General features: G+C 42.8%; 1 protein-coding gene across 1 annotated transcript in view; it reads left to right on the forward strand.

The window, feature by feature from the left end:
• Positions 1–10,846, forward strand: part of tmem45a (transmembrane protein 45a) — a 74,796-nt gene extending 63,950 nt beyond the window's left edge. The window contains exon 7 of the mRNA XM_059968637.1: positions 6,686–10,846. Within this exon, the coding sequence (XP_059824620.1) occupies positions 6,686–6,779 (94 nt within the window). The 3' untranslated portion in view covers positions 6,780–10,846. The remainder of the gene's footprint in view (positions 1–6,685) is intronic.
• Positions 10,847–12,444: the final 1,598 nt, after the last annotated feature.

Here is a 12,444-nt window from a genome sequence, read left to right on the forward strand (position 1 = left end):
AAGAATAGGAAGCATGTCTGTGTTCTGTACTGGGTGTCAGATGTGGGAAGTCCTGGAGACTCCCGGCCTCCTGGACGGCCACATCTGCGCCATGTGCTTCAAGCTGAAGCTCCTTAGGGACCGGGTTAGGGAACTGGAGCTGCAGCTCAGAGACCTTCATCTGGTCAGGGAGAGTGAGGAGGTGATAGAGAGGAGTTATAGGCAAGCAGTCACACTGGGGAATCAGGAGACAGATAAGTAGGTAACAGTCAGGAGAGGGAAGGACAAGAGTCAGATACTAGAGAGTACCCCTGTGGCTGCCCACCTTAACAGTAAATACTCCTGTTTGAGTACTGTTGGAGTGGGGAGGGGGGAACAGCCTACCTGGGGAAGTGACAGTGGCCGTGGCCGCGCCTCTGGCACAGAGTCTAGCCCTGTGGCTCAGAAGGGTAGGGAAAGGAAGAGGATGGCAGCAGTGATAGGGGACTCTATAGTCAGGGAGTCAGACAGGTGATCCTGTGGACGCAGGAAAGAAACACGGATGGTGCTTTGCCTCCCAGGTGCCAGGGTCAGGGATGTCTCTGACCGCGTCCACGATATTGTGAAGTGGGAAGGTGAACAGCCAGAGGGAAGGAAGCTGAGAAGCAGGACCTCAAAGGTAGCAATCTCAGGATTACTGCCTGTGCCACACGACAGTGAGTATAGAAATAGATTGAGATGGAGGATAGATGTGTGGCTGGGGGATTGGAGCAGGGGGCAGGAATTCAGATTTCTGGATCATTGGGACCTCTTTTGTGGCAGGTGTGACTTGTAGAAAAAGCACGGGTTGCACTTGAATCCCAGGGGGACCAATATCCTGGTGGGAGGTTTGCTAAGGCTATTGGGGAAAGTTTAAACTAGAATTGCTGGAGGCTGGGAACCAAACTGAAGAGACGGAGAAAGGGGCAGTTGGCTCACAAATAGAGAAGCTTGTGGACAGTGTGAAAGGGAGGATAGGCAGGTGATAGAGAAGGGACATGCTCAGACTGATGGTTTGAAATGTGTCTATTTTAATGTGAGGAGTATCATGAACAAAGCGGATGAGCTTAGAGCGTGAATCAGTACTTGGAGCTATGATGTTGTAGCCATTATAGAGACTTGGATGGCTCAGGTGCAGGAATGGCTACTTAGAGTGCCAGGCTTTAGATGTTTCAGAAAGGACAGGGCAGGAGGCAAAAGAGCTGGGGGTGTGGCACTGCTGATCAAAGATAGTGTCACGGCTGCAGAAAAGGAGGAAGTCATGGAGGGATTGTCTACTGAGTCTCTATGTTAGAAACAGGAAGGGGGGTCAATAACTCTACTGGGTGTTTTTTATAGACCACCCAATAGTAACAGGGACATCGAGGAGTAGATAAGGAGACAGATTCTGGGAAGGTGTAATAATAACAGGGTTGTCATGGTGGGAGATTTTAATTTCCCAAATATTGATCAGCATTTCCATCAGCATCAGTTCATGATAGTGGTCTGGATATTAATGAATTCAAAATTCAAAAAAAATTGTTGCGGGTGGAATTTTCTCTGTCCTGCTCTTGCACTTGTCTGTGCCTGATGGACATTTAAAATGTGGTTGCACACACCCACTCTTCTCCCTTTGTAATTTAAAACTAATGCAAATTTGGAAAATACCTTTAAACCAAAGCAAAACAAGCATTGCCTAAGGGACAGGATATATAAATGGAAATTCAGGGCCTGATTAGGGAGAGTCAATCTGGCTTTGCTTGTTTTGGGTTGTATTTGACCAAGCTTCTAGTTTTTCAAGCAGGTTGCCAGGGAAGCACAGGAAGGAAAGGCAGCAGATTGTTTACATGGACTTTAGCAAGACCTTTGACAAAGTACCGCAGGAGAGGCTGGCCCAGAAGTTTCAGTTGCTTGGCGTTTGGGTTGAGCTGGTGAGTTGGATTGAACACTGGCTTCACAGGAGAAGCCAGAGAGTCGTAGTAGATGGTTCCCTCTCCGACCGGAGGTCTGTGACCTCCAGTGGGGATCAGTGTTTCTCATGGATATCAACGATTTGGCTGACAATGTGGTGAACTGGATCAGCACATTTGTAAATGATGCCAGCGTTGGTGACACAGTGAACAACGATGAAGGCTCCCAGCGCTTGTGAGGGACCCGCACCAGTAGGAACCTCGGGCTGAGAAACGGCAGATGGAATTTAATGTGGACAAGTGTGAGGTGCTGCACTTTGGGAAGACAAACCAGGGTTGGACTTACACAGCGAACGTGCACTGGGGAGTGTGGTAGAGCAGAGGTTTCCATGATTGCGTGAAAGTGGTATCACAGGCAGATAGGGTTGTAAAGAAAACTTTTAGCACATTGGCTTTCGTAGATCAAAGTACAGGAATTCAATGCTTTGTTGGGAGTGATATCATTCATTGAGGCCCAATTTCTAGTATAATATGTAGTTCTTGTGATCTGCTGACAGGAAAGGTATTAATAAAATAGAGTACAGAGAAAATTTACAAGGAAGTTGCTGGGAATTGCAATCTTGAGTTATAAGGAAAGGTTGAATAGGTTAGGACTTTATTACCTGGAGCATAGGAGAATTGGGGGTGGGGTGTGGATTTGATAGAGGAATACAAAATTGTGAAGAGTGTAAAGAGGTTCATTCAAGCAGCCATTTCTTCACTGGGGCTGGGTGAGGCTCGAATTAGAACTCAACTTGGGGTGGAAGGTGAAATATTTACGGCGAACTGAAGGGGGAACTTCACTCAGAGGGTGATGAGTGTGTGGAACGAGCTGCCAGCAGAAGTGATGGGTGCAGGTTAGGTGGGACCGGGCAGAATAGCAGTTTGGCATGGAGCAGCTGGGCTGACAGGCCTGTTTCTGTGCTGAAGTGCTCGCTGGCTCGACGACTCTAATTTCACCCAAACCTGTTAATGTGGAAGAAAGCCCAAGCACCTGGGACAGGCTTATATTGTTACACAAAGTGTACCAACACCACACACGGACGGGCACGCATGCGCGAGGGCATGGGCACGCGGGCGCGCAGATGGACACAGACTCGGAGACGGACGCAACACGCTGATGCAGATAGGACGCTGCAGGAGCTGTGAAACAGCAGTTCTACTTACAGTTCCACTGTGCTGCCCTTAAAAAAAAAATCCCTATGTTCATGACAAAGGTTGTCTCATACTAATCAATCAAATTTCAGCCAATCAGCACTTTTGAAAGTATGATTAATTATGCAACAAAGATATCTCAATTCATTACCATTCCATGTACAAAAGTATATTATTGGCAAAGACACACCTGATTGCACAACCAAGCAGTCGCGTTATCATATTATTAAGTTTGCCAATGACGTAACAGTGGTGGGGCTCATCACCAACAACAATGAGATGGCCTACAGAGGAGGTGAAACTTGTGCCCTTTTTAAATCGGCAACAGAGCAGTTTCAAACTCCTGGTCCCAGAACACATGCAACACAATTGGGAAAACGCACCAATGCCTCTACTTTCTGAAGAGGGCTGGACTGTATATATCTATACTTGTGTCCTTTTACCGATGTGCAGTAGAGAGCATCCTAACATGGTACAGAAACAGCACTGTGGCAGACAGGAAGTCTCTACAGCGGGTAGTCAAACTGCCCAACGCATCACCACCGGTCTACTCACCATCAAGGACACTTAAACCAAAAGGTGCCAGGCAAAGGCCTGTAACATCAGGAAGGATACCACCCTGCACATGACCCTTTATCCCACTCCTATTAGGGAGGAGGCTATGTAGTATACATGCCAGCACAACCAGACTCAAAAATAGTTACTTTCCCCAATCAATAAAGCTAATCAACATCTCCAACCATTAACCCACCTCACCACACCCCACCAACGCCACTACTTTCTCTTTTATTGTTAGTCACCTTATGTACAGACACTCCAGTGTCTGGTGTCACTTTATCAACATAAAATCTATATATACATATACATACATGCCATATATTTTTTTTATGATGGTGTTCTTTATCTTATTGTGTTTCCTTTGGTGCTGCATTGAATACAGAGCAAGAATTATTTTGTTCTCCTTTCCACTTGTGTACTGGAGATGAAATTAAACACTCCTGAATGTTGAATCCTGAAAATTGATTGGGTTTGCTATGTGAGAGGTTGAAGATGCAATCCTGCCCCCTGGTGTTCAATTCTCAGGAATTGATTAAATAACAATGTGATCAAATCATTTCAAGTTTTAAAACACAGTGCAGACTTCTCCCAGAAGGCATCAATAGAATTTATTCAGCCTTGGAAGGCTAAATGCATTCTAGTATTTTTTTTACACTGGTTTCTGCAGGAGAAGCTGAAGAAGAAATGTTGTATAATGAGGATAAAAACAAAATAAAGATAATTAAAAGCAGAGTGTAAAGATAAGGATTGGTTTGGTTGTCACAGGTACATCAAAGCATCGAGATGTGCAGTGAAATGTGCTGTTTGTGTCAGTGTCCAACAAGGTCCCAGCATGTGCTGGGGGTAGCCAGCAAGTCCAGAGTCAATGTAGCACACCCACAACTTACTAATCCTTACTAATGTGCAATGTGCACATTACAGTAAATTGTAATAAATAGTATGTACAGTAAGATACAACAGAATAGTCAACATAGCTTAGAAATACAATTGTGTCAGCGTGAATTAATCAGTCTGATGTTGGGTGAAGGAGCTGTTCCAGAGCCTGTTGGTCCTGGCTTTTATGCTGCGGTACCGTTTCCCAGATGGTAGCAGCTCTAATGGTTTGTGGTTGGGCTGACTCAGGTCCCCAGTGATCCTTCGGGCCATTTTTATGTACCTGTTGCTGTAAGTGTCCTGAATAGTGGGAAGTTCACATCTACAGATGCGCTGGGCTGTCCACACCACTCTCTGCAGAGTCCTGCGATTGAGAGAAGTACAGTTCCCATACCAGGCAGTGATGCAGCCAGTCAGGATGCTCTTAGTTGTGCCCCTGTAGAAAGTTCTTAGGATATGGGGGCCCATACCAAACTTCCTCAACCGTCCAAGGTGAAAGAGGTGCTGTCGTGCCTTTTTCACCACACAGCTGGTGTGTACAGACCACGTGAGGTCCTCGGTGATGTGAATGCTGAGGAACTTAAAGCTGTTCACCCTCTCAACCCCAGATCCACTGATGTCAATAGGGGTTCAAGTCAAGTTAAGTCACTTTTGTTATTTCAACCATAACTGCTGGTACAGTACATAGTAAAAACGAGACAAGTGTTTTTCAGGACCATGGTGTTACATGACACAGTACAAAAACTAGATTGAACTACGTAAAAAAACAACACAGAAAGAAAACTACACTAGACTACAGACCTACTAGGAGTGCATAAAGTGCACAAAACAGTGCAGGCATTACAATAAATAATAAACCAAAACAATAGGGCAGTAAGGTGACAGTCCGGGCTCTGGGTATTGAGGAGTCTGATAGCTTGGGGGGAAGAAGCTGTTACATAGTCTGGTCGTGAGAGCCCGAATGCTTCGGAGCCTTTTCCCAGATGGCAGGAGGGAGAAGAGTTTGTATGAGGGGTGTGTGGGGTCCTTCATAATGCTGTTTGCTTTACGGATGCAGCGTGTATTGTAAATGTCTGTAATGGCAGGAAGAGAGACCCTGATGATCTTCTCAGCTGACCTCACTATCCGCCGCAGGGTCCTGTGATCCGAGATGGTGCAATTTCTGAACCAGGCAGTGATGCAGCTGCTCAGGATGCTCTCAATACAACCCCTGTAGAATGCGATGAGAATGGGGAGTGGGAGATGGACTTTCCTCAGCCTTCGCAGAAAGTAGAGACGCTGCTGGCCTTTTTTTTGCTATGGAGCTGGTGGTATGGTTCCTCCTGTAGTCCACAACCAACTCCTTTGCTTTTGCGACATTGATGGGAGAGGTTGTTTTCTTGACACCACTGTGCCAGGGTGATGATTTCTTCTCTGTAGGCTGCCTCATTATTTGAGAAAAGGTAGTATACTCAGTGTAGTATCTGCAAATTTACTGAGCAGATTGGATCTGTGGGTGCACAGAGAGTAAAGGAGGGGGCTTAGGCCACAACCATCAGGGGTCCTCCTGTGTTGAGGGGCAGAGCTGAGGGAGCCCACACTTACCACCAGCCGCGACATGGAGGAAACCCACGCGGTCATGGGAAGAATCTGCAACCTTTTCTCAGACGGTGGCAGGAATTGAACACCAACCGCTAGTACTGTAAAGCATTGCATTAGCCTCTGTGCTACCGTGCCACCCATAGCATGGAATGCAGCAATAAACGGCAAATGTATTCCACGTTTTTAACTAAAACCATATATTTTTGTTTGTGGGTATTGCTGGTAAGACCAGTCGTTATTTTTTTTGCCCATTCTTTGTTTGTCTTTGTGAACTCTAGGATTGATACTAAACACCTGTAAAGAAACTGGGGATTTCTTTTCAAAGTTAGCACTGTTTGAGTCTTGGAAAGAAACCTGCAGGAGGTGGTGTCTGCTGCCATTATTGGTAAATTTTACAGGTTTAAGAGGTACTTTCAGACCCTTATTGTTAATGGTTCACAGTCCAGCCATAATGCACCAATTTTGGAGGGAATTAAAGTTTATGGTCATGATGGGGTACCAATCAAATTTATTTAACATTAAGACTAATCTGTATTATTCTCACTGTGGCTATGTTCATCAAACTTATACACACATCTTTTGTGAATTTACAGGGTAATTCATACAAAGTTAAAACGTGTTGAGCCTCTGGAAATGGGACTGCTTAAATCAACTGAGAAAGATCAAGAGACTGAAGAGGAAATGTAGCCAGATAAATCTTGTTATTTGCTACTACTGTGCCTTCTTTATTACTAGGATTTGCCTTTTCAGAAAATACTAAGGTATTTGGTTGACCGCTTTCTTCTGGGTAAACCTGTGTCGATGATAGTTAACTTTATGCATGATAATGAAATCTACTGTCTGTACTTTCCTGCATTGCCCATAATTTCTGACAAGTCTGATGGTGGTATCGAGTAACTTCGCAATAATCAGAACTTTATACTGGGTTCTACTCTTTGTCAGTGATGGAAGATGGCAGAAATGCATCTTTTCGTCAGAATTTCACTTTTTGTGCTCTAAAACTTAAAACAAAGTAGGAATTAGGTGATTTGAGAGAGTAGAATCTGATTACAATTTCAATGAATCTTGGAAGTCTAACCTTTCTGAATACAGGCTGCATTCCAGTTTATTAATACCAGTGACATTCCATGAGAAAGGGCAAACGGCTTGGATGCTTTAGATTGATGTTGTTCATTTTAGTTAACCAAAAGTACGATTTTGCTGATAATAGAACATAAAACATGAAAGAGCTTAAAAAGTGGAAGTTACAAAAGGAAAATTTTGAGCTGAGACTAATAGAAATTGGTCTGTGCCCTTGCATGAGGCAGGCTCAGACTGAAGCAGAAATCTGTTTCTCATTGATATGAAAAGAAAGTTAATGCCAGCTCAAGGATTCCAACTGGTCCACTTCAAGCTTAGTCAAAGATAAAATGTTACCTTTCTCTATCCCCTGTGCCTACCTTTGGATCCTTGAAGTATCTGCAGTAATATTAATACAAAGATTCTGTCGTGCATGAAAAATCACCTTTGCTTTTTATGTTTGTAGTGAAGTCTTGAGTTCTTTACACATATGTTTATGGTTAAGAGAGCAAATAAACCTTGCAAACTAAGATAAATAATCTTTTCTCTAAGTTCTACTTGAGAAACTATTGGTTGCCTTTAGGGTATTTTTAAGTTTAGCCACCACAAATGTCAGTGCTTCAGCATATAAATGCGATTTCCCACAAACTCGCAATCATTATAGTGGCAATGGTGACTGAAATGTTCCAAGAAAATTCCCAGCTGGGTTTATTCAATAATGTTTTTCTCTTGGACCATTTTACAAATAGAAGTGTTCTCCTGTCATTATACTGAGGACTGACTAAAAGGCTGTCTAATAATATGAGTATTTAGACTGCCTGATGCATATTCAACTGTAGTGCCTTTTCACTACAATGGTCCTCCACGAACTATAACACTAACATACTAGCTTTAAAACATTTTTCAGGAGCAGGAAATTAATTGCAAACTCTGTAGTTTTCCTGATGGTTATTGTCTGTGCTGTGACATCGAGGGCATGTTATTAGATTGTGTAATATCTTGCATCATATGCTTCTTCCAGTGGACAAGGCACTCATCACATTACTTCAAACACAGTCGATAAGCATGAATCACTTTCTGGACTAACATTTAGATCCACCAGTTATACCTAACAAAGGTTCACAGTTTTTCATAAGTTAGATGGAAAGTATTTTGGAAAGGTTTTGGAAACCATCAGAAACTGTTGCAGAAGTGTTTTTTTTAAGAAAGAAAGCGGATTTGCTGTGTGGTGCATTATTTATTGGGGTACAGCACGGAACAGGCCTTCCAGCCCTTCGAGCCACACTGCCTAGCTATTCCCTTGAATTGCTAATCATGGGGCAGTTTGCAATGACCAATTAATCTACCAACCAGTGTGTCTTTGAAATGTGGGAGGAAACCGGAGCACCTGGAGGAAACCCATGCAGTGACGGGGAGAACGTACAAACTCCTTACAGGCAGCAGCGGGAATCGAACCCTGGTCACCTGGACTGTGAAGTGTGGTGCTGGCTACTACGCTACAGTGCCACCCTGATTTAGATTGAGACGGAAGAAAATTCAGTAAGAATTCTGGTTCACACAACCCCCCCCCCCCCTCCCCAAGCGTCCGGAATTTCTCAGTCGTTTGCCAGAATAGGCAGCACTGTAGCTTCGAGCAGTGCTGTTACAACTCAGGGCATCAGAGTCCGGAGTTCCATTCCGGCACCCTCCGCAAGGAGTCTCTGTGAGTCCTCCCCGCGGAACGCACGAGTTTGTCCCCAGGGGCTCTGGGTTCCGCCACAGCCCGAAGACCTATCGGGCTGTTGTCAGTTGTCCTGTGATTAGGTTAGCTTTAAATTGGGGTTGCTGGAGATGTGCAGCTTGAGAGGTCAGAAGGGCCTCATCCATGCTGTACCCCTAAATAAATAAAATTAATAATGCTGCAGTATACTTTTACACACAATCTTCACGTCAGCGCTACTTCATGATACTTTCAATTAAGGCAAGCGAATCCTGCTCCTTTACTGGTGTGGGTGAGTTACTGAGCCATGGGGCTTGGAGCAGGCAGCCACTTCAGAAGCTACCTTTATCAACGCCAGAATCCAAAACAGCATCCAGCCGCCAACCCACTCATCACCGCTTTCCGAAATCCTACCCCATTGACAAAATCTAGCCAGCCACAGATAGTTAGTGAAATAGTTAGTTTGCTCATTCATAATGGGCAGAGCTGGAACATGGATATGTGTTGGAGTTGGGGGGGGTTGGGGATAAGGGATGTGGTTGTTGCTGTGGTGGTTGTTCAGAAAAAAAGACTAAGTAAACTTGAAAGTATTTGGAATCCTGGATTTAAAAAACTTTGAATTAACTGGAAATATTACTGAGGAATGTGTCTTAATGAAACCATAGAGCAGATAAAATGAACATAAGCACTACTATTTTGGTGGATGGTAATTCATGAGAGTAAAGGTACATCCCATGTGTATGTTGATGGAATATATAATAGCATTTTTCTCCGTTGGTTAAAAATACTGATGTCATCCCTCACTCCTAGCCTGTGCTGGCCACCCCCTCAGGCAATATAAATGACTCCGCCCTTACCCTAACCCTACTTTAACACCTCCACCCATCCAACTCGGCCCTTTCTTCCAAATCTAATGCTCTACCTCCAAAGAAAACAGCTCTGGGCTACCCTTCTCTTCCTGTTCCCTGCCTAATGGCTATTAATATCTACAATTTTGTCTGTTTGTCAGTCAAATTATCTCGATGTGTGTTTAAATGTTGAAAAATTGCAGAATTTTTGACATTTGGCGAACTCAAATATTCTTATTTTGCCTTCAGCATTTAAGACTTTTGAGTATTCTTCCAATTACTTTTTTTCCAAGTCTACATACTTACCATTTTAAAATCTTAAGCATTCTAAGTTCATATTTATGTAATATACAGGATTTGTAAGATCTGTACGTGATGTGAAGTATGCGAAAGATTGAACATGAAAGCTTGAAACCATTTAAAAATTGTAACTTTTTTTGTAGAAACATTTTATAAATAAATACCTTGAAGATAAACTTAGATTTTCATTTTATGCATTCCTAAATAATATATAGTCTGGTAAGCAGTATATATCATGGATGAAATGAGTATTTATTTTCTAAAACTGAAAAATATATGAAGTAGTTTTGTCTTTGTTAAACAAGCACAGCCATTGAAGTTGATTCATTTATTAATTTAAGTGTTGTATAATTGTTTCAGTTTGCCATTGACTATAGTTAAAATACAATCTTTGTTTCTGCAAGGACCAAAATCAATCTTCAAACTGTCTTAATTGGCAGATAACTTCAAAAGAATGTATATATTTGATTTTAAATTGTTATGTTTTCTATTTAATTTTGCTGCCTGAAGTGCTATGACTTTCTGAAGCTTTTAATACCTTTACTATATATTGGGAAGAATATATTTGTCTCAACTCAATTGGTACTGAACTTGTTTGGTTATATGAATATGTTAATATAGAAGGAAATAAAGGAAATGAAGACTCTAGAAATCATTACATATTAAATGCTTTGTTAAATAATGTTATTGTAATATACATATATTAATATGTCTAGTTTCTGAAAATGCTATTCTTAAATTAATATTTTCATTTCTCTATAAATTATGTTCCAGCAAAAGTGATTGATTCAATATATTAACAGGATAATAAAGCAATAATAAACTAAAACCAAAATGGGCCTATTTGAATTGAATTGACCTTATTTCTTACATCCTTCACATACATGAGTAAAAATGTTTATGTTACAACTGTCTGTGGTGCAATTATAGTAATCTGTAATAAATAGAATGTACAGTAAGTTATACAAAAGAACAGTCAATATAGATTAGAAATACAATTGTGTCAGTGTGAATTAATCAGTCTGATGGTGGGTGAAGAAGCTGTCCCAAAGCCCATTGGTCCCAGCTTTAATGCTGTGGTACTGTTTCTCAAATGGTAAACAGTTGTGGTAACAGATGGTAAGCATCTAGAATAGTTTGTGGTTGGAATCACTCAGGTCCCCAATGATCCTTTGGGCCCTTTTCATGTACCTGTTGCTGTAAATGTCTTCAAAAGTGGGAAGTTCACAGCCACAGATGTGCTGGACTGTCCACACCACTCTCTGCAGAGTCCTGTGATTGAGGGAAGTACAGTTCCCATACAAAGCAGTGATGCATCCAGTCAGGATGCTCTCAATTGTGCCCCTGCAGTTAAGTCCTTAGGATTTAGGGACTCATGCCAAATTTCTTCAACTGCCTGAGGTGAAAGAGGCACTGTTGTGCCTTTTTCACGACAACTGGTATGTACAGACCAAGTGAGGTCATTCGAGATGTGTATGTCGAGGAACTTAAAGCTGTTCAGCTTCTCAACCCCAGATCCATTGATGTCAATAGGAGTTAGCCTGCATCCATTTCTCTTGTAATCCACAACCAATCTCTTTGTTTTTGTGACATAGAGAGAGAGAGTGTGTTCAATGCCTCTGATATTCAGCGGCGGTGTAGTGGCATCTGCACCAGACTTTGATGTGAGTGGTCCCATGTTCAAATCCAGCCAGCTCTTCACACGCTTTTCATCCGTGCGAGGGTGAGGTCAAGCTAGCAACTTGCCCTCTTTTTAAAAAAAACAGACAAATGCCATAGAAACGGTGAGGCACCACAAGACACAAGGGGGATAAAGAACCTCAGATAATGAAGTAACCTGTGCTCACGTGCAGCAAAATCTCATAAACATTCATAAAAACAAGAGTTTCTGCAATTGTTGGAAATTAAAATGCGGGAGGAACTCAGCAGGTCAGGCAGCACCCATGGAGAGGAATGAACAATCAACATTTTGGGCCAAGTCCCATCCGGTCTGAAAAGAAGGGGAAAGAAGCCAGGATAAGGTGGTGGGGGGAGCTGAAGGAGCACAAGCTGCCCAGTGATGGGTACATCCAGGTTGGGGGGGGGGGAGTGAAGTGAGAAGCTGGGAGGTGATAGGAAGAAGAGGTAAATGGTTTTAGAAGAAGGTTTTTGATTGCAGAGGAGAATAGACCATGGGAGAAAGGGAAGGAGGAATTGTGCTAGAGGGGGGTGATAGAGAGTTGAAGTGGGGCTGGGGGCTGAAAGGGGAATGGAAATTAGAGAGGGTGAGGAAGAGCAAATTGTTGGAAGTAATTTACCCTCTCTGATCAGACTCCTTCAACCTTTTGCCCCTTCCACCTAACACCTTACAACTTCTTACTTCATTCCCCCCTCCCCCACCCACATACCTTCCTCCTCACCTGGTTTCGGCTATCACCTTCCCCTCCCCCACCTTATTCTGGTTTCT

Source organism: Hypanus sabinus, chromosome 4 (assembly GCF_030144855.1).
Source record: "Hypanus sabinus isolate sHypSab1 chromosome 4, sHypSab1.hap1, whole genome shotgun sequence".
Classification (NCBI taxonomy): domain Eukaryota; kingdom Metazoa; phylum Chordata; class Chondrichthyes; order Myliobatiformes; family Dasyatidae; genus Hypanus; species Hypanus sabinus.